Source organism: Muntiacus reevesi, chromosome 3 (genome assembly GCF_963930625.1).
Source record: "Muntiacus reevesi chromosome 3, mMunRee1.1, whole genome shotgun sequence".
Taxonomy (NCBI): Eukaryota; Metazoa; Chordata; class Mammalia; order Artiodactyla; family Cervidae; genus Muntiacus; species Muntiacus reevesi.
The window spans coordinates 178,502,387-178,527,729 of record NC_089251.1 but is presented as its reverse complement, the minus strand read 5'-3'; the positions used below and the strand labels follow the sequence as shown (position 1 = coordinate 178,527,729).

Below are 25,343 nucleotides of genomic sequence, written 5' to 3'. Positions count from 1 at the left end.
TGGGCGGTTAAAGTGGCCCATCCTTTGGTGGGATTTTGGCCCAGGTGAACTTTCCAGGGATGTCATACATAGGAAAATCCAAATTTAAAGCACCTTCACTTATCTGAATGAGAATCTTCCCGAGACACATTTACCAGTTAGACCCTGTCATGAGACAATGACCTGGACATCTTGTTCCGTCTGGAAACACAAACAGAAGCTGAAAATTCTTGAGAATTATTCTTTTTCTGGGACATTGACTCAGGAGTTCATGGGTTGATTCTGCTGTGCCTTTTTTATTTTGTCCAATTTAAGTCGCTGACTTGCATATGTGCAATTTTAACCCTGATGAAGTAGTTACTGTTTTGTTTTCTCAGGAAGGTGCTACTAGAGTTGTGATAGCTTGTAAGACACTTAAAAAGTAGGTCCTTCCCATTCTAGAAGTCTCTGATTATGTGATCTTAGGTGAACTATCAATAGGAGCATCAGCCACTGTGACGTAGAATACCTCCTTAAATTGCTGCCTGATACAGAACAGTCCCAGCATTAAACCACAGTGGCCTTTAGTTAGAACACTGATCAAACCACATTTTCCTTCATATCTGGTCATGGGGTCTATTAATGTGCTAGGGCTGCCATAACAAAATACCATGGACTGGATAGTTTAAAACACCAGAAACTTATTACTCACAGTCCTAGAGGCTGGAAGTCCAATCAAGGTGTTGACAGGGTTGGTTTCTCCTGAGGCCTCTTCATGGCTGCCTTCTCACTGTGACCTCACATAGCTTTTTCTCTTTTGTGATCACACCCCTGGTGTCTCTTCTACTTACAAGGACACTAATCCTATTGGTTTAGGGCTCCACCCTTATGATTTCATTTAACCTCACTTACTTCTTTAAAGATCCTGTCTTCAAGTAGTCACAGTGGGGGTTGGGGTTTCAACATGGGAATTTTGGGAGAACTTAATTCAGTCCATAGCATGTGGTTACCAGTAATGTCCATAGGTGGGTTGGAAGTCGTAAATAGTTTGTGAAAACTGTGTGTGTGTGTTTGTGGCTTTTTTCTGGGGAGAAAGTTCACGCTTTTCTTGGGAATTTCAAAGAATGCTAATAGGACACACGGCTTTTCATCAACTTCCCTAATTATTTTTCTAGTTGGGGTGATATATACTGATCCTTCACAAAGATTCTGTGATTCTGTTAGCCCTGTTGTTTCATTCTTCCTAGATTTCGAGATACTCTGATTTGGCTATGAATCGTTAACTCTGTGGAAAGGTTAGGGAGAACATGTTTTCTTATTCTGCTGAGTTGACTAAAATGATGATGTTGCATTTTTTCGGTACCGACCAGCTTAGAGTGTCTTTTTTTTGTAAATGGTGGCTTAGGTGCTTAAGAAAAATATGTAGTTTTATAAATCAAATAAACATCTGAGAAAGTTAAAGAAAATAGCGATTAAAAAGCAATTATGTATTTAGGACATAGGAATAGTACTGCAAAAATAAATAGAGCTGAACTTCCCAGTTATAGGCAGTCTTGTCTGTGTGTGCTAAGTTGCTTCAATCCTGTCTGAGTCTTTGCGACCCCATGGGCTGTAGCCCACCAGGCTCCTCTGTCTGGGATTCTCCAGGCAAGGATCCTGGAGTGGGTTGCCATGCCGTCCTCCAGGGGATCTTTCTGACCCAGGAGTCAAACCTGCGTCTCTTACATCTACCTGCATTGGCAAGTGGGTTCTTTACCAGTAGCATCACCTGAGAAGCCCCAGAGTTGTTTATGCCTATGTAACATGCAGAGGAAAGCCATGAAAACCAGTAGTAGGGATATAGGCCCTATGATAAAAAACCTACAGAAATTAGAATTTTTTAAATAGAAAATGGATATGACTGATTCTCCAATAGTTATCCCTAGCCAGTACCTTCTCTCCCTCTCCCATAGGTCTGCACCTTTATGTGGGTCCCATCAAATGTTGATGTCTGGGGCTATTTTTATTGAATATATGTGCCACCGACTTTTTAAACTTGAACTTTGGATTTTCATTTGCCTTCAGTTAGTTTAATTTTGGTAGGTTTAGACATTTTTCTTGCCCAGTGGTATTCAATTTTTTTTTTTAATTGTGGAAACTTCAAATCCAGGTAAAATCTTCCATGGATGCCAAATGGACAAAAATGGAGCTTATAGCTGAGAGAGAAAATAAAAAGCGAGGGGGGGGGGGCGGTGGCTGCTGAAATAAAAAATGTATTATCAATATGATATTTCCCTAATCCCAGGTCTGCTCTATTCAGAATTCCCAGTTCATCAACTGTCCAGAGCAGATTATTTCTTTCTTTTCTTAATTCTCTCTCTATATTAAAATATCATAAAAAACAAAGAAAATTTTGTTCCCAGTTGTCTTTTTTTTTTTTTTTAATCAGCTGGGACATAGTTATTTTCCTCTGACAGCAACCTCTTGTAAAAATGTCAGTAGTGGATGGGAAAATTAAAGTGATACCCACTTCCCTTTCTTCATTTAGGACAGTGATGGTGGAAGGAGATTGGAAATCCTACATCATATAACTGGCTTTGGAAACATCTTCAGCCTTTGGTCTCATTTGCTTCTAAAGCATGCATCTGGATTCATAGAAACTAAATATATAAGATGTCCTATGACTTTCTGGTGAATGGCTATTTTGGAAAGAATCTTTTCACAGCCCCCAGGTCATTTTTGCTGAAGTCACTATGTCAGTATCAAAGACATCTGGTAACTCACTGCCTTGATCCATGCCTGATGGCTTTTAGGGAGCGCTCCAAGCTCCTGGGGTCCCATCCATCCTTTCCTGGAGTCAGTAACACCTGAATTGCTAAAATAAAATGAACTTTGAAATGGGCTGTTTACTATTAGAGTTTGAATATTTCCACTTTTTAAATTAAAAATATTTTTAATAAGCTTCATTCACTGACCTTCGCAAAGATTTAAGGAAATGTTTCTTAAAAAGCAAATTAACTTCTGAAATTAGTACAGATGCAACACTTGTGAATCTTTGGAGTTTTCAGTGGAAATGCATACTGAATCCGTGCATGTGTGTGTGTTTTGAAGTGTTATAGTTACGCATTTATATTTTGACAGAAAGTTTTATGCTTGCTTTTTTGGTTTTTGTTTGTTTGTTTGTATTTGGTTTAGTTTGGTTTGCTTTGGTTTGGTTTCTTTCGGGTTGGGTTTTTTGTTTTGTTTTTTTGTTCTCACAACATTTTGGCTCTAAATGGCTGGGCAAAGAAATAAAAGTTCACAATGTTTTATGTAATTTGCCCCTAAGTCATGCAGAGTTTGTGTCAAAACTAAATTGAGATCTTTTTCCAGCCAGGATGTTTTTTTAATCTGCTGGTTTAGCTAGCGAACATACCACCCTCTGTTTCTTAGTGTATCTGGTAGGTTCTGAACTGTGCTAGGGGCCAGGAGGACACAGAAATACGCCTCAGGCCTTCTCCTCACATCTGCACCCTGTGCCTTGACTCCACAAACTCAGACAGTCCAATAGGCCAGGATAACCTCTTCATGACTTCTAATTTTCACTTGTGTCCAGTGATGTCTCTGAAAGATGGAGACATAGTTCCAAAAGCATACATTTTGGTGAGAGGCCGAGTTCCTCTTACCGATCATCACTTTCTGCCAGCCCTCAAGATTAAGCATGACCGTGTGCTACTGGTGGTGCTTTTTCTATTGAAAATTAAGGAGGGAAGGGAAAGAAAACGAGTAACTATTGAACGCCTGTTTATGGCCAGCTATGGGTTTATTATAATCTAATCTTCATGACAGTGTTGTGCTGTTCCCATTTAACAAATCAGAAAAGCCAGGTAGATGTCCAAGGTCCTCCAGCTTAATCCCTGATATCAACAATATTTGAATCTATGTTTCTCCAAGGTCAAAGGGCAGATGTTTCCCCCTAGACTGAACCATTTCTATATAATTACTAGAGAAGCCCTCAGTTTCCTCACCAGGAAAATAAGGACAAAAGTCTTCCACTTTGTTTAATCTGTCACAAAATGGGAGCATATTGAACACACTGACTAAATTCAGATGAGTTTGTGTTCATGCAGCTTCTTCATGAATCATGAACAACCACCGGCAAATTATGACTCAAGTCATCAATAGCCTTAATGTTCGTGCTGACTCAGCAATGCTGAATTACCTGTCACCCCATCAAAGTTTTCTTCTTTGACATTGTTAACATCAAACATTCCATTTTCACACACACCCTTTTGCAAAACTCATTAAACTTTTGTTTAAAGATTTTTGTTTCTCTCAAATGCTTCTTATCCTGCAGCCTCTCTTAGCTAATGAAGGTATTTCATAGATGTAATTGGCAGAGAGAATCAGAGATGGACATGTAAACAGAATGAAAAAGGAAACCTGCAGAGGGAATGGCATAGCTGAGGCAAAGAAACACTTTGGAAATTATAAATGAAAGGTTAAATTGAAAATAACTTGGAACGTCCCTGGTGGTCCAGTGGTTAAGACTCTGTGCTTCCACTGCAGGGGCACAGGTTTGATCCCTGGTCGGGGAAATAAGATCCTGCTTGCCCCACAGCTCAGTCAAAAAAATAAATTAATTAAAAAAAAATAAATAAAGTGAACATTGGGTTACAAGTGTCTCTTTCAGTTAATAGTTTTCTCAGGGAGCCCAGTCTAGTGCCCTGTGATGACCTAAAGGAGTGGGATGGGGGATGGGAGGGAGACTCAAGAGGTAGGTGATATATATATATATTATATATATATTATAAAAATAATTATGGCTGATTTGTGTTGTTGTAGGGCAAAAACCAACAGAATGTTGTAAAGCAATTATCCTCAAATTAAAATTTTTTTAAAATAAAGTAAGTTTCTTACTTTAAAAAATAAATCAATATAAAGTTTAGTTAAAAAGAAAAGAAAACAATTTGAGGAGCAATGAAGGAAAGGTCTTAAATTCTAGAACCAAGAGTTGAGATTGGATGATATGAGTTTTCAGGATCTACTGCACTTTTGTCTTCTGTCCCCACCAACTGCTGACACCGGCTTTACTAATGTCTCTGCTGATCCATTTTCCAGGACATTGGTGGACATTTTTGGTCCTATTTTGCCTTCTCAGAGGAATTGAATGGAACTGACTGTTCGATCCTCTTATTTTCCTTCCCTTGGCTTCCATGATACCTTTTCTGGCTTTCCTTTTCTCTCTCTGGCTCCCTCCTCTACTAGGCATTGCAGACTCATCTTGTGCCATCCAACTTTAAACATGGAGTTCTTCCAGACTTGTTCTCAGGCCCTCTTCTGGTCTTAATACATACCTTTCTCTTAAGTGAGCTTGTCTACACAGTAACTTCACCTGCCACCTAGCTAATAAGGATTCTTTTCCAAGCTCTAAACCCATGTGAACCTGAACATCGTAAAGATTCCTCTTGTCTAACATGCTCATGGCCAAAGTGGGGAACGAACACAGTGTCTTTTTTGAACGGTTGTTTGTATAATGGACAGGGAACTCTAGAAGAGCAATGACATGGCAAAATGACTGGTGATGAATTTAATTTTGGATTGGCTGCTTTTCAGCAAGTTTCACTTCTGTAAAGTTTGGATATAGTGCCCTGGAGGCCAACTGAACAATTTCTGTAGAATAAATGTGGGCCAAAGTTATATTGAAGAAGGGAATAAATGGAGACAAAGAGAGTCTTCTACTTCTTAAAGACAGCTCTCCCCACCTGATACTTCAGTTCAATATACTTAATTGTACTCAGTGTTTATTAAATAGTTGGAATTTACTTCTGTTCTCTGCTTATCTTTGGGGACCAGTAAACTTAACCATTCATTTGTTCATTCATTCATCCAGGGCCACAGATTATCTGGATGGGCAAGTTAAGTTCACTTTATTCCAAGTTCACTCTGAAACCTTTGGGATACTGTGATCACAAGGGAGAATATAATCAAGGAAGGACTATAGCAAGAACAATTAAATAACAATAACACGAAGAAAGCTGAACGCAGAAGAATTGATGCTTTTGAACTGTGGTGTTGGAGAAGACTCTTGAGGGTCCCTTGGACTGCAAGGAGATCCAACCAGTCCATCCTAAGGGAGATCAGTCCTGGGTGTTCATTGGAAGGACTGATGTTGAAGCTGAAACTCCAATACTTTGGCCACCTGATGTGAAGAGCTGACTCATTTGAAAAGACTGTGATGCTGGGAACGATTGAGGGCAGGAGGAGAAGGGGATGACAGAGGATGAGATGGTTGGATGGCATCACTGACTCAGTGGACATGAGTTTGGGTAAACTCTGGGAATTGATGATGGACAGGGAGGCCTGGCATGCTGTGGTTCATGGGGTTGCATAGAGTCAGACACGACTGAGCGACTGAACTGAACTGAACACAAACATTAATTGAGTGCTTATAATATGCCAGGTGCAGTACCTTATATATACATTGTCAGATTTACTCCTGCACAACACCATTTAGTTATTCTCTTTAACCCCATTTTAGAGATGTGTGAACTGAGGTTTAAATAAGTTAGCTGTCTGCCCCAAGGTCACAAAGCTAGTGAGTGAAAAGCTAGAATTTCACCCTGGTCTCACTTGAGAGCACTTCCCTTAACCACTACACTTTTCATCCCACACTTGCAAAAGCGTCTAATTCACTAACTGGTATACTTTGCATAAGGAAGTCCACCATTGGCCTCATTCTTCCTTTTGCTCATTAAAGTTAACACACAAGCAAAAAGCATGCCTTTCTCTGTAGCTTCTCTTTAGTTGAAGGGGCAGGGAATAAAAATTAAAAACCAGAGTCCCCTGGAGATGACCTCAGAATCTTAACTATATCCAAACAGGGAGGATCATGTGCAGAGAAACAGAGGAAGCTGAAGGAAAGCATCTTGAAGTTGGCATCTTGCAGCTCATGCAAGGCTGGATTCTAGGGTGTCTACTGTGACTCCTGGCGGCCTTGACCTAAGCAGACAAGTTTCCCCCTGAAAAGCAGTTTTGGTTAAATGTCGGAATTAATGGGGGTGGGAGGCAGGGAATAAAGCTAATGAAATAACATAGGCAAATTGTAACCCTTAACTTTGCTTCATATAAAAGAATTTTTTAATGCTTGAGTCTCAGGTTTTTCAACACAGCTGGAGAAATAGAATCACCACCAAACTAACCCCACAGTGGGTTGAGTTCACAAAAATGGAAAGTTAAAGAAAACTCCATTAACTTAGAGTCATCATAACCTTCTGAAAAGAAAAGAAATCTAATTCAGAAGACATCTAAGAGAGCAATGAGCTAAGCAAACAGCTCTAACCTCACAGTGATTTTTTTTTTACTTTTTATTTTGTATTGGGGTATAGCCAATTAACGATGTGATAGTTTCCAGTGAACAGCCGTACATATACATGCCGTACATATACATGTATCCTTTTTCCCCTCAAACTCCCCTCGCACCCAGGCTGCCAAATAACATTGAGCAGAATTCCATGTGCTATACAGTAGATCCTTGTTGGTTATCCATTTTAAATATAGCAGAGTGTACATGCCCATCCCAAACTCCCTTACTATCCCCTGCCCCCATCCTTGCCCCCAGGAACCATAAATTCACTCTCTAAGTCTGTAATCTCACAATAACTTGAGGAACTTCTTGAAGTTATTTTTTCTCCTTGATGTTAGTGCGCAAATTTAAGTTGTCTGGTAATCCTTGGGCTCTGGAAAAAGCAAATGGCTAGTTTATCGTAAATTTCTCTCAATGATTATCTTTCAGAAAACATGTGAGTTATGAGAGAGAGTAAGAGTACCTAATTCACCCTGCTGTTGAAAAGAGAATTGGATGACAGGTTCTAGATGCTGCTGCTAAAAGGCTTTCAGCAGTTGCTGTGCTCAGCCATGGATATGTCAGTGAAATAAATAACCGAAGGCAGTCTAAGAATTTGCAGAAGGAAGTGTTTTTATACTATGGCTTAGCAAAAACATCTCTATGTTAAATCTACTTGCAAATTTAAACTGTACCAGGGGAAGGGAAATGGGTTTATATAATCCAAGTAGCATAGGAAATATTAAATACTTTATGTTGTTAAAACAGGGTGACATCATTGGCAAGGCACTTTTTTCTCTAGGAAATGGAAGGCTCCATCCACCAGTAACAGGTTGGAAGAATTACTCACTGTGGGAGAAAGTCTAACATACTCAACAGCCCTGCCTAAAGTTTATGGTAGCACTTGAAAACAAGAACTGTCCTGTCTTATCTCACCATATTTCCAAGCTACAACATAAAAAGGGAAGCAAGGGTAGAGAAAATAAGGAAATTCTGGGAATCCATGGCTTTCAAATGGAGGAAACTGCTGCCAAGAATCATATTAATGTACTACTTGATCATATGTGGGTTTTAAGAAATAGGATTCTTAAGGATTTCTAGAAGGAAGGAAGGGATTTTATGCAGAATTAGAAAAAGATAGAGGCAGCCAATATACATCAAACGAACTAAAAATTGAGGACTATTTTTTTTTTAAGGTTTACAATCTAGCAAATGGAAGATCGTAGAATTATGCTGTCCTGTCCAGTGTCCCAGGGGACCAGTCCAGGGACAGAAAATCATCAGGGGGACCACAAATGAGAGTCATGCAATTTACACTTTTCTGCCTAAACATCGTGGTCCATTTTTCAGAAGTTACCAATGTGCATTGTTACTGCGATCCTTTCTAATATTGTCCCCTTTACATTCCTCCTCAAACAAATCTGCTTAGCCATCCTGAAATAGTATACATAAAATTAACACCAGAGATAAACAGGGGGATATTAATCCCCAGGAATATTTGTTAGGACACTTCAACCCCAGCAGACTTACTTGAAAACTTGAAAACCTAAGACACCATGACTCTTGGCCATGACTGTGTACAAGGAAAATCAGCTTAGTACCTCTCCTTCACTTGGCCCAACCATCTTTGACTTTTCTGTTTGTAAAGTCAGTGTTACTTATGGTGAGCAAGCTTTTTTAAATGGTCCTCTAGTCAAGCAAAAGGGTTCTACCATTCACCTCTACAACTTTTATCTGATACCTTTTCCTCCGCCTTTTCTGTGACCTGGTATTTTGCAGGTTTTCTTCCCTTCTTATCACTCTCTTAAGCTTCTCCCTTCTCCTCACTGTGTTTTGTATCTGGTATCTGGAATTTGCCCATTTGTCCTTTCTCCTGTTCATCTTCTCAGCTTATACTATAAACCATGCCTTGTTTCCTTGTAATTCTTTTTTTTAATGCTATATTCTAATATTTTCCTGTACATATGTCACATTCTCTTTAATGTATCCTTTTCAACATTTAAATGAAGTTATCTTTAATAATAAAGTAAAATATATAAATGAAAGAACATTTGAAAAAATGGAAAAATGTAGAAACAACAAAGAAGATGACTCTTGGTTCTTCAAAGGAAGTCCCCATTAACATTACAATGTGTTATTTTTAGATTGTTTTACAAACAAGATTTTCTAAAACTATGTTTGATAGTATAGGTAGTCTTTGATTTTCTTTGATGTCTAAATATGATAATGTAAGTGTTTTTCTTAATGTGTTTTAATGGCTACATAATATTCCATTGAGTGGCTATAGGTTAGTTTAAAAACCATTCCCTCACTTTAGATCATTAAGATATATTTTAATTGTTTTACTATTGTAAGTAGTGTTTGGGAAAATATCTTTTTTTACTAAGCCACGGAAGGGTGTGTTTATTTGTTTTATTCAGGGTAATTATTATTTCTTTGGCATAGATCTTAGAAGCTCAATTACGGTCTTTGGGAAAGGGTTTGGAGCCCTTGATAACAAGGTCAGTTTGCTTTCAAAACAGTATCTGCAATGTGTTCTTTGTCCAGCGTTCATGAGTGTGTGTTATTCACCTCCTTCTTGCAACATTAGGAATTCTTATTTTAAAAGAATGATTTGCTAATTTGATATGTGAAAATGGTTTTCTTTTGAATGAAACTGCTTATTAGTAAGGGTACATGTATTTCCATGAATTTGCTTATCATTAACCCTTATGCATTAGGTCCTTCACCCCTTCTTTCTCTTTCCATCACCTTGTAGCCACATGCTAATTTCCTATGCTTATCCTCAGTCCCTTCTGCTCGCTTTTCCAACCCCAAAGTTAATTCTGTAATTCTCTTTTGTCTCGTGTCCAGTAACTTGTGGGGCAGTGGGACCCAAATTGCATTTTAAGATCATTTTTATGAGTCGTTCTCAGCAGGCGTTTTCGAGGCCCCAGGTTCTTTTTCTGTCCCCCACTGTGAAAAACTGATTGGCAGCTGGTGACGGGCAGGGCACTGGGGCTTGGCACTCACAGGAAGCCCTGCAGGAGGTGCCCAGAGCCACAGTGGAGGGAGTGTGGCCAAGCCAGCACAAGGTGGGGGACCAGATGTCGCCCGATTATGTTCCATTGAAATCCAAACAAAGTCCCAGATTCAGGATCATTTCCTTGAGACTCCCCAGTTGGAAACTGGCACCAATCCAGACCCTCACAACAGCTGGTCTCCCCATGCTAGGATTTATGTGCCTTGCAGAAAACTTTACCTGTGTGTTATTGATTGGTTTCTGCAAAGCAATCAAACAGCATCTTGAAGACCCAAAGCGTACTGCTCTCTGCTGAAAATAAAAAGAGCCCATATATCACTGAACACGCCAGCGGTCTTATTACAGGCTTGGGAACTCTGAGGAGGATGTGTTGTCCTTGTTATTTATGCCACCCATGTTAACCTTGAGGCTGTGTTCTGACACTTGCAGCTTGGCAATGACAACGCTCTGCTCTTGTTAGGAGACTAAGTCCACCCTTTGGAAATAAATTCTATTATAAAATAAGCTTTCAGGGAACACCAGCAGATGAGAAATTGTGTTTATGTTTCTCATCATCCAGTTGATGTTGGGAAATCTGAGAATCTCTCCAAAAGCTCCTGACTTGTTATCATCCAGGTCACTTTCATGCCGTCCACTTTCTTGCTCCTAAGGAGGGTGAACTGGAAACCTGACAATTTCATTTTCTGAATATCAAGGGGGGAAAGGAAACAGAAACCATCCTCACCACCACCCCCTCCCCCGAAAAGATACTGTAGTTGCTTGTGCGAAGCAACAGAGGAAGGTTTTAATTTTAAAACACAACAAGTATTTTTAAGGAAAACTAAAATAAAGAATTGTGAAAGAACACCAGTTTATCTAATACTTAGCGAAAGATGCATTCCTAACCTAGATCCAGGAGCTCTATTTTATGGATTGCCTTTATAATTGGCTAGCCCAGCTGTTTCAATCACCTGATAAGGTCTGAGGGACTCTCTCTCTCTCTCCCCCCCCCCCCCCCCCCCGCCTCTGGCTGCCTGGCGGTCCTCAACCCAGATTCTCAGACCTCACAGTAAGATTCTGGAGCAAACCCTCTCCATTAGAAACAAACAAAATAAATTGTTTCCATTCCCCTAAAGGAATGTGCTAAAGCCTTTTTTCCTCTTTAACATGGATGCAATTTAGGTTTGGCAAGTGCTGGACACAGGATACCTCAGAGGAGAACGCTTTGGTGAGAGAGACCCTTACGGAAAGACCCCTTCATCCTCCCTGTAAACTTTCAATGACAGAAAGTAACCAGGTCATGCCTTCAGCATCTGCAGGATTTCTGCAGAATCCTTTACCCATTCCCTCATTCCACAAAAATGGCTTCGGCACCTACTCTGCGAAAACCCTATGTGCATGTTCCTTTCTGGCTGTCCCCACAAGGCTTCTGTTAAGTCAGAGCTTCTTACGGTCTGTACTTTGTTGGCTTCATTTCTAGCCCTTAAAGCTGCACCAGGGGCATCCAGATATCATCCAGTGACATTTCATTGCTCTGATTCAGAATCCTGTTTATTTGTAATGCTCCATGGTTGAGAAATTCAAGGGAATTAAAGATAAGACATGGTCCATTCATCCTATCCTAAGTCGCTCAGTCGTGTCCGACTCTTTGCAACTCCATGGACTATACGGTCCGTGGAATTCTTCAGGCCAGAATACTGGAGTGGGTAGCCTTTCCCTTCTCCAGGGTATCTTCCCAACCCAGGGATCAAGCCCAGGTCTCCCACATTGCAGGTGGATTCTTTACCAGCTGAATCACAAGGGAAGTCCAAGAATACTGGAGTGAGTAGCCTATCCCTTCTACCGCAGATCTTCCTGACCCCAGAATGGAACTGGGTTCACCTGCATGGCAGGCGGATTCTTTACCAACTGAGCTATTAGGGAAGCCCTGGCCCATTCATGGCAGGCGTTAAAAGGGAAATCACCGGAGATGATCTCAAGAACTGATCAAAGACAATAATATGATCAAGAACTGACGCAATTAGAACCAAAGGAGTTGACCTCACAGACCATGGACATGGACTGCCCTGCTGGTCCAGTGTTTAAGAATCCACCTGCCAGTGCAGGGGACATAGGTTCAATCCCTGGGTTGGGAAGATCCCACAAGCAGCAGAGCAGCTAAGCCCGTGTACCACAGCTTCTGAGCCCACATCCTGGAGCCCATGCTCCCCAACAAAAGAAGCCCCCACAGTGAGAAGCCCACACACCACAGCTGGAGAGTAGCCCCTGCTCACCTCAACTAACGAAAGCCCCTGTGCAGCAACAAAAACCCAACGCAGCCAAAAATAAAATAAATAAATTTTTTTTTAAAAATGCACATGACTCAAAAACGTAGCCCCGACCCTTGCCAGTATCCTGCCTATCTCTCCTTCCCTTCCCTGTCCCTCACCTACATTTGTAAAACATTTCCTGCTCAAGATTCTGATGGATTCCAACATCTTTGCTCAAACACTGGGGCCATCTTGTTTCCCTGGATGGAAGCAATCCCCATCAAGGGTCAGACCCCAGATCAGTTAAGGCCAGAGGACAGGGTCCCCTGAGGCCACATTGGAGAAGGACTTATTTGTCTTCAACTCTAAAGACATTTGATATTCTTAACGCACCCTAGCCTTTCCTAGTAATCCATTTTTCATTGATCATACTCATAAATTTACCAAAGCATTTACTGAATCGATTTATACTTTCAGTCCGCTCCACTTTCATAACCCAGAAGCTGCTTCTCCTTATACAGTTCAGCACACAGCTTTTTATATTCCTCAGTCCACTTTATTCCTAGCCCCAGTATTCTGGGAACTGGCTGTCATATCCAGTTCACACAATGCATAACGGTCCTCATTTGATACCTTTTGAACAGTCTTTCTCTCATCTGTTCTCCCTTCATCCTCTTCAGTTCTTGAGACCGAAAAGATTCTCAAGGCTCCGAGTGAGCTCTGACCTCATCCAGCTTCCTTCTTTAGTGGCTCCCATAAAGCTGAGATTTATGGCTATCAAAGTGAGAGGAATATTGGGTCAGGAAGATATGTTGGCTGGAGCAAGGAATTGACCTGCAGACAAAAAGTGATGAATAGCTCTTAAAAGTCCACTCCCCACTAATGAGGAAGGCTCTGGGTGAAAAGTTGTAAATTCCACTCACCACTGCAGACACGGGATTTTTCTATTTACCTAAGATATTTGCAGAATGGGAACCTGACTCTTAACAGGGTCCACAAAAGTAGGCATGAGGAAGAGTCTGCAAGCTGTGTGTAAGCTTGCAAAAATGTTCCTCTCCCCTTGATTAGTCTGAAGAGGCTAATGAACACGTCAGGTTTCTTTGATTTGGCTGAACTGTGAGCACTGGATAGGTAATACCATTGATCTCATACTGATCTGAAGCTGGCCAAAAATATATGTCTTTGATTAATTATATAAAAATGGGAGACAATTAGGACTTGAATATATACATCTTGGCAGATAAAATCATTTAAAATATTGGTCGGTGGGTGCAACTAACAGGACCTAAGGCCATAAGGAAAAATAAAACTGAAGATCTTTTGTGTGATCTAGATATGGAGCCTGAAGATTCTTCTTTCTCCAGCAGCCCTTCCCAAACACACTGTCTCACAGGGGAATTAGAGCTTTACAACATCTGTATGACTGGCATTGTTCCTGGAGCCTCAGATTCACAGGAACCAAAGCTACATGGTCTAGCATGTGCCTGATTCAGCCTTACTCAGCGGAATAAGTCGTTGTATAGCTACAGATGGATGGCAAGTTTTAAAGAGCAGTAAGTGCCAGCCGTGCCTCGGTTAATAAGAAACCCAGTTATATGTCAAGGAGGCTTGTTACTCATGCATGACCATGTGTAAAATTATGGTTAGCTGCCTTTATAGATCCCAAACTAGGCAATAGTGAGGAATTTACTGTAGACAGACCAGTTTCTTGTCTCCTAAATCAGTCAGTCATATGATGTCAGGGGAGTCATAGTCTTGGAGTGAATTGTGAGCTGTCAAGCAGGTGGTGCAGTAGTGAAGAATCCACCTGTCAATGCAGGAGATGCAAGAGACGTGGGTTCGATCCCTGGGACGGGACTCTTCCTTGGAGATAGAAGTGGCAACCCACTCCAGTATTCTTACTTGAAAAATCCCATGGACAGAGAAGCCTGGCAGACTGCAGCCCGTGGGGTCACAAAGAGCCAGACACAACAGAGCACAGAAAACCACCCATCAGTGTATTGATATATTGCTGTATTCCCTTGATAAGTATCACACGCAGAGATTGGACCTGGCTGCGTGATGACTATGGGCATGCTCTCCTGGTGCTGTGATGTCCTGGGTGTGTCGCTTTTGGGGAACCGAAGGACTTACTTCCCCCGCAGCTGGAGCTCCTGTCCCTTCAGCCCCTCACTGGAGGTTCTCTCTGGGAGCCACTCCCACCTGAGCTGAGCCGTCTTGCTAAAGGTCAGGCCCCCTTCCCCAGACAGCCACATCCCATCACTGGTCCATGCTTGGGATAAAGACCTGGCCCGTTTACCCCAGTTTGGGACAGCACTGAAGGCCAACCCAGCTTCAGATCTCCTAGTGGAGTCAGTCAAGACCCTCAATGAGCATCACGAGCATACTTCACCCTCTGCCTTATTGCCCTTCTTTTCCACCTGTAGGCACTGACCCTCGGAAACTCCCAAATAAACCTCTGCACACCAGTTCCCATCTCAAAGAGCCTGCTCCACAGGGAACCTGACCTGCGCAGGATCCCTGCTCTCAACTGCTGCAGGCTCTTACAGATGAAGAGCCTGGGGTCCAGAGGGACCCCAGTCGGCTCAAAGTCATGTAGCCCTCTACTGGTGATTGGCTTCCTGGTCCTGCCTTCTCTCCATCTCTGCACAGCAAGCAGAGCCTGTGCATCCACTCGAGTCTGGATTCAGTGCTGGCTACTTAATCATCAGTACAGCCTGAGCAAGGCAAGAATGTGCAGGGAATGTCTGCTTGAACAAAGGCCTAGAAGGAGCAGTGAACTTGATGTACTGTGCGCCCAGGGTAACAGAGATGTTATCCATTTCCTAGAGGCCTCCCTCCCCGCTAGTACCTACTGTCTGACCACCCACAAGTCTGTAACAACCAGCATTGCTTTGAGTAGAAAGTGTGTCCTTTTCTGTTGCAAAGTCAAATTAGGAGGCTACAGAGAAAACGTTTTGTGCTCTGAGCTAAATTGCCTCTTTCTCCCTTGACTTTCCCTTGTAATCTTTGGGAGAATGTTTAAACGCTTGATGCTGTAAAGTCTCCTCTGACAGTATTACCTTATGTCATGGAATGACTGTGAAAAAGAGCTAAGTCACAGCTACTTGTTAAATAGTGCTTCTGCAAAAGCTTGAATTTAATAGGTCATAGAAACAAATTTCCAGACTTCCCTGGTGGTCCAGTGGCTAAGACTCCATGCTCCTAATGCAGGGGGCTCAGGTTTGATCCTTGGTCAGGAAACTAGATCCCACATGCTGCAACTGAGGCCTGGTGCAACCAAATAAATAAATATATATATATATATATTTAAATAGAGATAAATTTAAAGATTAAAACTGAAATCTTCCCCATTCCTTAAGTATGTCGATGTCTGTGCATTTGCATGTGTATTCCTATGGGGGTGTGTGTGTGTGTGCGTGCGTGCAGGTATGTGTGGGCATATGCATGTGTGTATTCATGGGTGGGTTTGCATATGCCTTGTGGTGTGTGCATATGTGTGTGTTTGCGTGTGTGTGTGTGCATGCAGGTATGTGTGGGCATATGCATGTGTATTCATGGATGGGTTTGCATATGCCTTGTGGTGTGTGCATATGTGTGTGTTTGCATGTGTGTGCGTGCGTGCAGGTATGTGTGGGCATATGCATGTGTGTATTCATGGATGGGTTTGCATATGCCTTATGGTGTGTGCATATGTGTGTGTTTGCGTGTGTGTGTGTGCATGCATATGCAGAGTCTCTATTAACATGATGCCATTGGCAGGGTGCATGTCACCCTCTGGAGAATCACGGCTCTCTGCTTTCGATTACACTCAGTCTAGTCCAAAACCCCTCTGAACTAATCCTAATCAACTTGGAAGCCACCAGGCTCAGGCATGAGGCTGTCAAATGTGAGTGTTTGCAGATGTCAGTGAGGATGGCAGGATTCCAGGAGGACAGATCAAGGCTTAGTCACTGAAAAATGCATGCCAGTGCATCCCGGCTCCAGAGCACCAGCGCAGCCGTAAGAAAAAACGTGTCATGACAGTAAATCAATAACCTCTTGGAGATGATTCTTTTCTGAAACATCCCTGATTAATTATGCCAGCGCACACTTGGCCACAGTACTTTGCTCCAGCATTAACTTAATGCTTTTTGCGTGAAGCTGGATTATAACTGGTTCTCATAAGTCAAATTTGACATTTCAAATCAGGCTTTAAAGGTTTGGGTTATAGATTTTATAACGTCTTCATGTCAAACATAATTGCTCCTATTGCTGCTGGTAGACATTTGCCAATCAATCAGAATAACATTTATTTTATCATAAACAAGGCTAAATGAAAACCATTTGAAATCATTGTATTTGAAGACTTGGTGAAGAAGCTTCTTTGGGATGGTTGAAATCTGCTTATGTATTGCAGTGGAGGAAAGCGGGAAAATTACCAAAGTTGATGGAAATGTGTTACTATTTTCTCACTTCAAAAAATTAATGCCTCTCTGTATTTTGTGACTATTCAGCTTTAGCTTTAGTTAGGTGATTTAGTCCCAGATGAATATGATTTGGGGCAAAGTAGTCCCATTCTTCTCTGTAATGGAAAACTTTATTTTTTGTCCCTTCAAGATGAAGGTATTTTTAATTCACTTATGTACGTCATCTAGGAATTTATTTTTTATTCATCTTAAATTGCCAGGTCTTTTTAATATTAAAACTAATGGAAAACAGGGCATACCTAGGGGAAAGTCATATTTTCATGGTCCTCTAACAAAGGTTTGTTGAGACACTATTAAGTTGCCTGTACAGAGGAGGGGACTAAGTCTGCAGTGGTCAGTAAAGCTTGTCCCTTCTCCCTAAAGAAGCTCCCCATGCCTCATGGTGCTCCCCTTCCTTTGTGTTGACTGTAGCATCCTGTGGCCTATTGATACTCAGAATCTTCACACCAGCACCAACCTAGAAGTGTCCACATCACTCTCGTTAATAATAGCCTATTGACCAGAACTAGTGCCACTGCCCGACTTAACTGTGAAGCAGCAGAGGTCTGTGAGGGATGATTCTCTGATAAGCAGAAAATGACCATGCCTTCAGTGTGGACTAAGGAGAAACTCCCAAATATCAGAGGATTATAATCAGAGAAGAGAGTGGGAGCAAAGGCCTGGCCATGGAAGGTCTTTTGGTGGAACAGTAAAGTTGCCAGTAGAAAATGTATGAGACTAGTCTAGAAAAGCCCGCTGAGTCCAGCAGATGGGATGTGTGTCTGAAGGCAGTGGTAAGAAACTCGGACTTTGTTCTGAAGAGAGTGCGAAGGTTTCAGAGAAGGGAATCAAGTGGTCAGAATAAAACCCTAACAGTAGAGGATGCTGACGGACTTGGATGCATATTTCTCTGGAGCTCAAAATAATTTTAGAGAAGCATATGAATGACATTAAAGTCCTACTTTCCTATTTTGCCAGTTCTTTTTAATTTCAGAGTGCTCCTCACAATGAGTTTCATTTTTCTCTACCTGCTCCCTGAACTTGACCATGTGTAATGAGCTTTAAGTGTGCTGGAAATTTTCCTGATGATGGGAACACCTGATTAAATCTCCTTTCCCTTGCCTTCTACCTCTAATATGTCTCCCATTACTCTTCCTTCCACTCCTCTTCAACCCAGCCACTAAAATGCTTTCCAAATACATTTATCCAACCAGTCCATCCTAAAGGAGATCAGTCCTGGGTGTTCATTGGAAAGACTGATATTGAAGCTGAAACTCCAATACTTTGGCCACCTGATGCGAAGAGCTGACTCATTTGAAAAGACCCTGATGCTGGGAAAGATTGAGGGCAGGAAGAGAAGGGGATGACAGAGGATGAGATGGTTGGTTGGCATCACCAACTCAATGGGCATGAGTTTGGGTAAGCTCCAGGAGTTGGTGATGGACAGGGAGGCCTGGCGTGCTGCGATTCATGGGGTCACAAAGAGTCGGACACGACTGAGCGACTGAACTGAACTGAACTGAGGCCAAAGAAAAGACAAAAAACAGCCACCCATAGCATCTCAGTGCCTGCCTATGTCAGTGGACTGCAGTTATTCTTATTCCTGTCTCTCTGCCTACCTGAGGCTCTTGGTACCCGTGAGATTTACCCCCAAACATGAATGGGAAGTCTGTTCTGATAGTCTCCCTTTTAACCTTGGTGTAGGCCCCTTGTCCTTTAGCCCTTGAAGCCCCTTGAGGTGAATGGGTGGGTGAGGGAAGGGCCAGGCTCTTCCTCCCAGGCATAGTCATGAGACCAAGAGCATCACTCCTTGTCTCCATTTTTCCACTGAGCATTCTCAATTCTCAGGTTTTCCCAAGGGCTTCACAGGCATTAGAGCATCACAGTTCAAGAATAAGTCTGAAAGCCACACTGCCCAAGTCTAAGCCCAAACCCACCACCTTCCAGTTGGTGAACCCAGAGCAACTTCATCAACTTCCCTGTGCCTCGATTTTTGTAAAACAGATTTGATATAAACATATGCCCCAGAGGATCACTGTTAAGATATAAATGACTTTGGACATGAGTTTGAGCAAACTCTGGGAGTTGGTGATGGACAGGGAAGCCTAATGTGCTGCAGTCCATGGGGTTGCAAAGAGTTGGACACAACTGAGCGACTGAACTGAATCCAGGTAGTGGACTGGCATGCAGTAGATATTAGACAATATCATTTAGCAATTTGTCTTAAGTGAGAGATCTCCCCAAATCCCTCTCAGTTATTTTTGCATGTACTGTATAAGTCACTTTTACTACAGAATCTCATATAATACTTATGCAGTCCTAATGACTTTGGTCTTTTCTGAGCTGAGAGACTCCACATTTGTATTTGCCTAATTGAAATGCCTGGTGTGATACAGTCCATGAGATCACAAAGAATCAGACCCAGCTTAGCAACTGAACAACAACAAAATTGAAATGCATTCCCGAGAACAGCCTTCCACTGGGGCAATGATCTTTGTCTGCTCTATCCTGGAATATATTTAAATGCATGAAATCGTGAGTTGCACGTGGTGGGAGTACAATAAGCTTTTATTGAGTGAATGAACAAACAGGCTAGTTTGGGGAGCAGTGTGTGTCACTCAGGAAGAAAACACAGGTTTGGAGTCTAGTAGATCTGAGGTCTACTGCCTTCCCTGGTATCTCAGCTGGTAAAGAATCCACCTGCAATGCAGGAGACCCTGGTTCAGTTCCTGGGTCAGGAAGATCCCCTGGAGAAGGGATATAGGCTACCCACTCCAGCATTCTTAGGCTTCCCTGGTGGCTCAGATGGTAAAGAATCTGCACCTGCAATGCAGGAGACCTGGGTTCAATCCCTGAGTTGGGAAGATCCCCCCCTGGAGAAGGGAATGGCTACCCATGCCAGTATTCTTGCCTGGAGAATTCCATGGACAGAGGAGCCTGGCAGGCTACAGTCCATGAGGTCACCAAGAGTCAGACATGACTGAGAGACTTTCACACTCACAGATCCGAGGTCTAAGGCTGGCTACACCATTGCCTACTTCTGCGTAACCTCTGACAAGTTCATCCCTCTGTTCCTCCACTTCTTCATTTATAAAATGGACATGAAAATATCTGTTTCATTAGAGTTGCTCTAATAATTAAATATAATGCTGACTGGAAGTGTTTAGTGTATAAAACTGAGTTTATATTAGAAGCTTAGGAAATTGTAAACATTCTTATTACTGTATATGCAGTGTTTCTGCACATAATGAATGATGGGGGAAGCAACATAAGACAGATGAATGAAGTCATTGGCTTGTTTAACCTATCATATGTGTTTGCCAGAATTTTTCAACCCACATTAGAAACTAACACAACTTTATAAAACAATTTCACTCCAATAAAATAATAATAAAATGAAGACCAGATTTCTTTTTTAGTCTTTCCCCTGTACTGTTTTCCAGTAGTACAGTAATTATTAAAGTAAAAGAGAAAAGAGAAGTAAAGAGGGGGAAATTGTAGGTGAGGAGGCTCTAGAGAGGTAGAGGAGAGAGGAGGCTGAGGAAGATCTAGAAGAAAGTCATGGAGAGAGTCAGGTTCCTGCCTTGAGGAAAGAGTGGGCGGGACAAAGGGAAGGCAGGAGAAAGGACCATGTCTGTAGACAAACCTCTCCTCTGTCCAGTCTGTCCTCCCTCCTGCCTCCAGCTCACCCTTTCTACTTTATTACTGTTCAGTCGCTGAGTCATGTCCAACTCTTTGAGACCTGCCACGCTCCCCTGTCCTTCAGCATCTCCCAGAGTTTGCTCAAATGCATGTCCATGGAGTTGGTGATGCCATCTAACCATCTCATTCACTGCCACCCCCTTCTCCTTTTGCCTTCAAATCTTTCCCAGCATCAGGGTCTTTTCCAATGAGTCAGCTCTTTGGATCAAGTGGCCAAAGTATATTGCCCTTTCTACTATCAGTACCCAAATATGCTTCTCCTACGTCTGTGTACTTTCAGCTGTATTGAGGAGTTTACCCGGAGCTACCTCTGCTTCTTACAAAACAGAGTCCATATAAAATTACTGCACGATGTGGCTTCTGCCCACTTCAGCTGTCCAGACGTCATTCTTCATGCTCTTTCGTGTCCTGTGACACGGTGATGGTTCCTTAGTGGTCTCTACAGTGCCTTTACATCATTTCTTCTTCTTGAGTTAGTAAATGAACTTCTACCTGTGCCCTTTCTTCTACTTGTGAAGCCCTCAGTTCAGTTCAAGTGCTCAGTTGTGTCCGACTGTGACCCCTGAATCGCAGCACGCCAGGCGTCCCTGTCCATCACCAACTCCCGGAGTTTACTCAAACTCATGTCCATCGAGTCGGTGATGTCATCCAGCCATCTCATCCTCTGTCGTCCCCTTCTCCTCCTGCCCCCAATCCCACCCAGCATCAGGGTCTTTCCCAATGAGTCAACTCGTCGCATGAGGTGGCCAAAGTATTGGAGTTTAACACCCAATTGAAATGTCTCCTGGTGTGTGAAGCTTTCCCTCGACCCACCCCAGCAGACCAGGTCACCCCAATCGTTGCACTCTCCCGAGTGTGCACATCTGCGTGTAGTGATGTTGTAATCACTTGATCATCTCAGACCAGTCATCCTCACAGTGCTATTCTGTCCGAACCACAGATACTAATTGTGAAATGTTCATGGAACTAGTGACTCTGGGGTCACTTTCAAGTCACTCTTACCTTTTAAGATACAACGTGGATTATTTCTGGAACCACGTTCACAAAATTCCTTTTAGTGGCCCACAGGCTGCTGGGCTGAACCGAAGGCACCGCTCTGGAGCTTCCCAATAATGCCACAGAGCCTCAGCTCCTTGTGGATACCTTCACTAGCAGGACTCAGCAGGAGATACTAACTTCCCTCGAGTCATATTAAAAGTGCTTTTTAAATGCAGAAATCATGGCCTGGTAAAATGGTACCACTGTCCCAGTGTTAATTGTTTCTGTGATGCATCATTTGCTTTTAATTGCAAAGATACGCGTGTCTTGGTTCAATGCATGACTCTGTTTTGTTTATTTGCCCTAATTATTAAAACCATATCCTAAGAGCTGCTGGGGCTAATGTTAGAACTGGATGAGTCCCAAATTTAGTATTGAGTCCATAAAGCATTTTAGAAGTGCCTGGAACATACTGACACTTAAATATTGGTTCCATCTGAATCTACGTTTCTGACCCTGGGTCACATGTCTAACCTCATTCTGAGAAGCCTGTGTAAGCGTATCTCGGACAGTTTGAGAGCCAGTGGTGACAGGTATCCAGCTCCACACAGAAAAGGCACAGTTTCAAAGGCTCTGGCGTTTCTGGGGAGATTCTGTGTCACATTGTACTAGTGTGACCACATTAAAGCTAGCACCTCAGCTCTCAGGAGACGGAGGCCCCTGACACAAGGAAGTTCCATTTGACTCCTACAGACTGGAAGCTACTGAGGATTAAAAAAAAAAACACCAAAATATCCCCATTGTGAAGAGAGTGAGGGAAGGTGGCAGATTTTGAGCTGACCAATTAATAAAGTTAATAATGACCGGGTTTGGTGGCAGGAGAAAGCATTTGGTTGGGTTTTCAGAGTTTAAAATTCAGGTTTTTCAGAGCCTGCCTCAGCTTTGTTTCCAGGCGGCCCGGTTTGACATCCACTGACTCTGAATTTATGGTCGCTCCAGGGGCAGCCCCACCCCAGTTCTGCGCATGCCCCGCCCAGCGCTGCCTTTCTCTGCATTCATCAAACGTTTGCCTTATTTGGAGAGCCCAGAAGCTTTGCAAAGGTTAGAATTCGTCAGTGTTTTCTGATTTTTTTTTTTTTTTTTTTTTTTTGGCCAGTCTTTCTCATATCACCCTTCCTATCGTTTTAGATCATGTTTTACTAATACAATGGGCTTTAACTTCAAACCTGGAAATTCCTTGTTGCTTTATGACAGCACAGAAATTTCTATTTTAATCCCCTTTTACACTGGTTAAGGGGTGGCAGAGTAAAGGAACAAAATATTCATGTTAAAGTATGGAGTGTATGCCTTTCTGTATCCTAGAGCTGTTTTCTATATTATTTTTATTTATAATTTATGAGGGCTTCCCTGGTGGTTCGGTGGTAACAATCCGTCTGCCAATACAGGAGACACAAGAGACGCAGGTTCGATTCCTGAATGGGGAAGATCCCCTGGATTGGAAATAGCAACCCACTCTAGTATTCTTGCCTTGGAATATTCCATAGACAGAAGAGCCGGGCAGGGTACAGTCCATGGAGTCACAGAGTCAGACATAAGAGAGTGACTGAATAGCCAAAGCAACCAATTGCTAGGATATCATAAGGACTGTCCCTCACCCCATGGTCCCAGGCAAGTCCGGTCACATCTCTCACCCTGCCTGCAGCCAAGTACCCACAAGAATGCAGGTACTCAAATACACGCACATACACACGCACGTGCGAGCACCATCCTTCAATTTTTTTATGATAAAAATTTATCATAGAATATAACAAAACCTATCCTGACAGTAATGAAGGCAAGAAATGCAGTCTACTTACACGGGGACCACCGTGAGCACTACTCCACTGGAATCCAGCAAGCCAGACATCCCCAGGAGCTATGCCCCGCAGTCTCATTTTTAGCTAGCTCAGATGGCGATGTAATGCATCCATTACCTTGAGAACATCCCCAGAGGTCTGCCTGTGTCCTCCTGATGCAAATCAGTGGACAGAGGATGGCCAGCTCGCTCATTATCCAGGTAGGCAGGGGATAGTCTGGCACACCTCGTGTTCAAAAGCTGTTTTGGCTTCCAAGAAAGAAAACCTTTTTATTTTTTTTTGTCTTTTTTAAAACTTATATTGACATGTAGTTGATTTGCAATGTTGTGTTGGTTTCTGCATCATCATCAATTCAGTCGTTCAGTCATGTCCAACTCTTTGCAACCCCATGGACTGCAGCACACCAGGCTTCCTTGTCCATCACCAACTCCTGGAGCTTACTCAAACTCATGTCCATAGAGTCGGTGATGCCATCCAACCATCTCATCCTCTGTCATCCCCTTTCCCTCCTACCATCAATCTTTTCCAGCATCACAGTCTTTTCCAATGAGTCAGTTCTTCCCATCAGGTGGCCAAAGGATTGGAGTTTCAGCTTCAGCATCAATCCTTCCAATGAATATTCAGAACTGACTTCCTTTAGGATGTATTGGTTGGATCTCCTTGCAGTCCAAAGGACTCTCAAGAGTCTTCACCAACACCACAGTTCAAAAGCATCAATTCTTGGGTGCTCAGCTTTCTTTTTAGTTCAATTCTCACATCCATATATGACTACTGGACAAACCATAGCCTTAACTAGACGGACCTTTGTTGACAAAGTAATGTCTCTGCTTTTTAATATGCTGTCTAGGTTGGTCATAGCTTTTCTTCCAAGAAGCAAGTATCTTTTAATTTCATGACTGCAGTCACCAACTGCAGTGATTTTGGAGTCCCAAATAAGAAAGTCTCTCACTGTTTTCATTGTTTCCTCATCTGTTGCCATGAAGTGATGGAACCAGATGCCATGATCTTAGTTTTCTGAATGTTGAGCTTCAAGCCAACTTTTTCACTCTCCTCTTTAACTTTCATCAAAAGGCTGTTTAGTTCTTCTTTGCTTTCTGCCATAAGGGTAGTGTCATCTGCATATCTGAGGTTATTGATATGTCTCCCAGCAATCTTAATTCCAGCTTGTGCTTCATCCAGCCCAGCATTTCGCATGATGTATTCTGCATATAAGTTAAATAAACAAGGTGACAATATACAGCCTTGATGTACTCCTTTCCCGATTTGGAACCAGTCTATTTTTCTATGTCCAGTTCTAACTGTTCCCTCTTGACCTGCATTCAGATTTCTCAAGAGGCAGGTAAGGTGGTCTGGTATTCCCATCTCTTTCAGAATTTTCCACAGTTTGTTGTGATCCACACAGTGAAAGGCTTTGGCATAGTCAATAAAGCAGAAGTAGATGTTTTCCTGGAACTCTCTTGCTTTTTCGATGATCCAGCGAATGTTGGCAATTTGATCTCTGGTTCCTCTGCCTTTTCTCAATCCAGCTTGACATCTGGAAGTTCACGGTTCACGTACTGTTGAAGCCTGGCTTGGAGAATTTTGAGCATTACTTTGCTAGCGTGTGAGATGAGTGCAGCTGTGTGGTAGTTTGAGCATTCTTTGGCATTGCCTTTCTCTGGGATTGGAATGAAAACAGACCTTTTCCAGACCTGTGGCCACTGTACAGCAAAGTGAGTCAGCTATGTCCCTACATACACACATATCCACGGTTTTTTAGATTCTGTTCCCATGCAGGTCATTGCAGAGTATTGTGTAGAGTTCCCTGTGCCACACAGTAGGGTCTTATTAGTTATTTGTTTTATGCAC

General features: G+C 42.4%; 1 protein-coding gene across 5 annotated transcripts in view; it reads left to right on the top strand.

Moving 5' to 3' along the window:
- The window catches only part of AIG1 (androgen induced 1), a 269,086-nt gene that overhangs the window by 199,017 nt on the left and 44,726 nt on the right, over positions 1-25,343 (top strand). Inside the window, exon 4 of one of the 5 annotated variants that reach the window (XM_065931235.1) lies at positions 5,810-5,893. The exons of the other annotated variants lie outside the window; for them this stretch is intronic. Within the exon in view, the coding sequence (XP_065787307.1) occupies positions 5,810-5,839 (30 nt within the window). The 3' untranslated portion in view covers positions 5,840-5,893. Of the gene's footprint in view, positions 1-5,809; positions 5,894-25,343 lie in introns of those variants that run through there. 5 annotated transcript variants of the gene reach the window in all.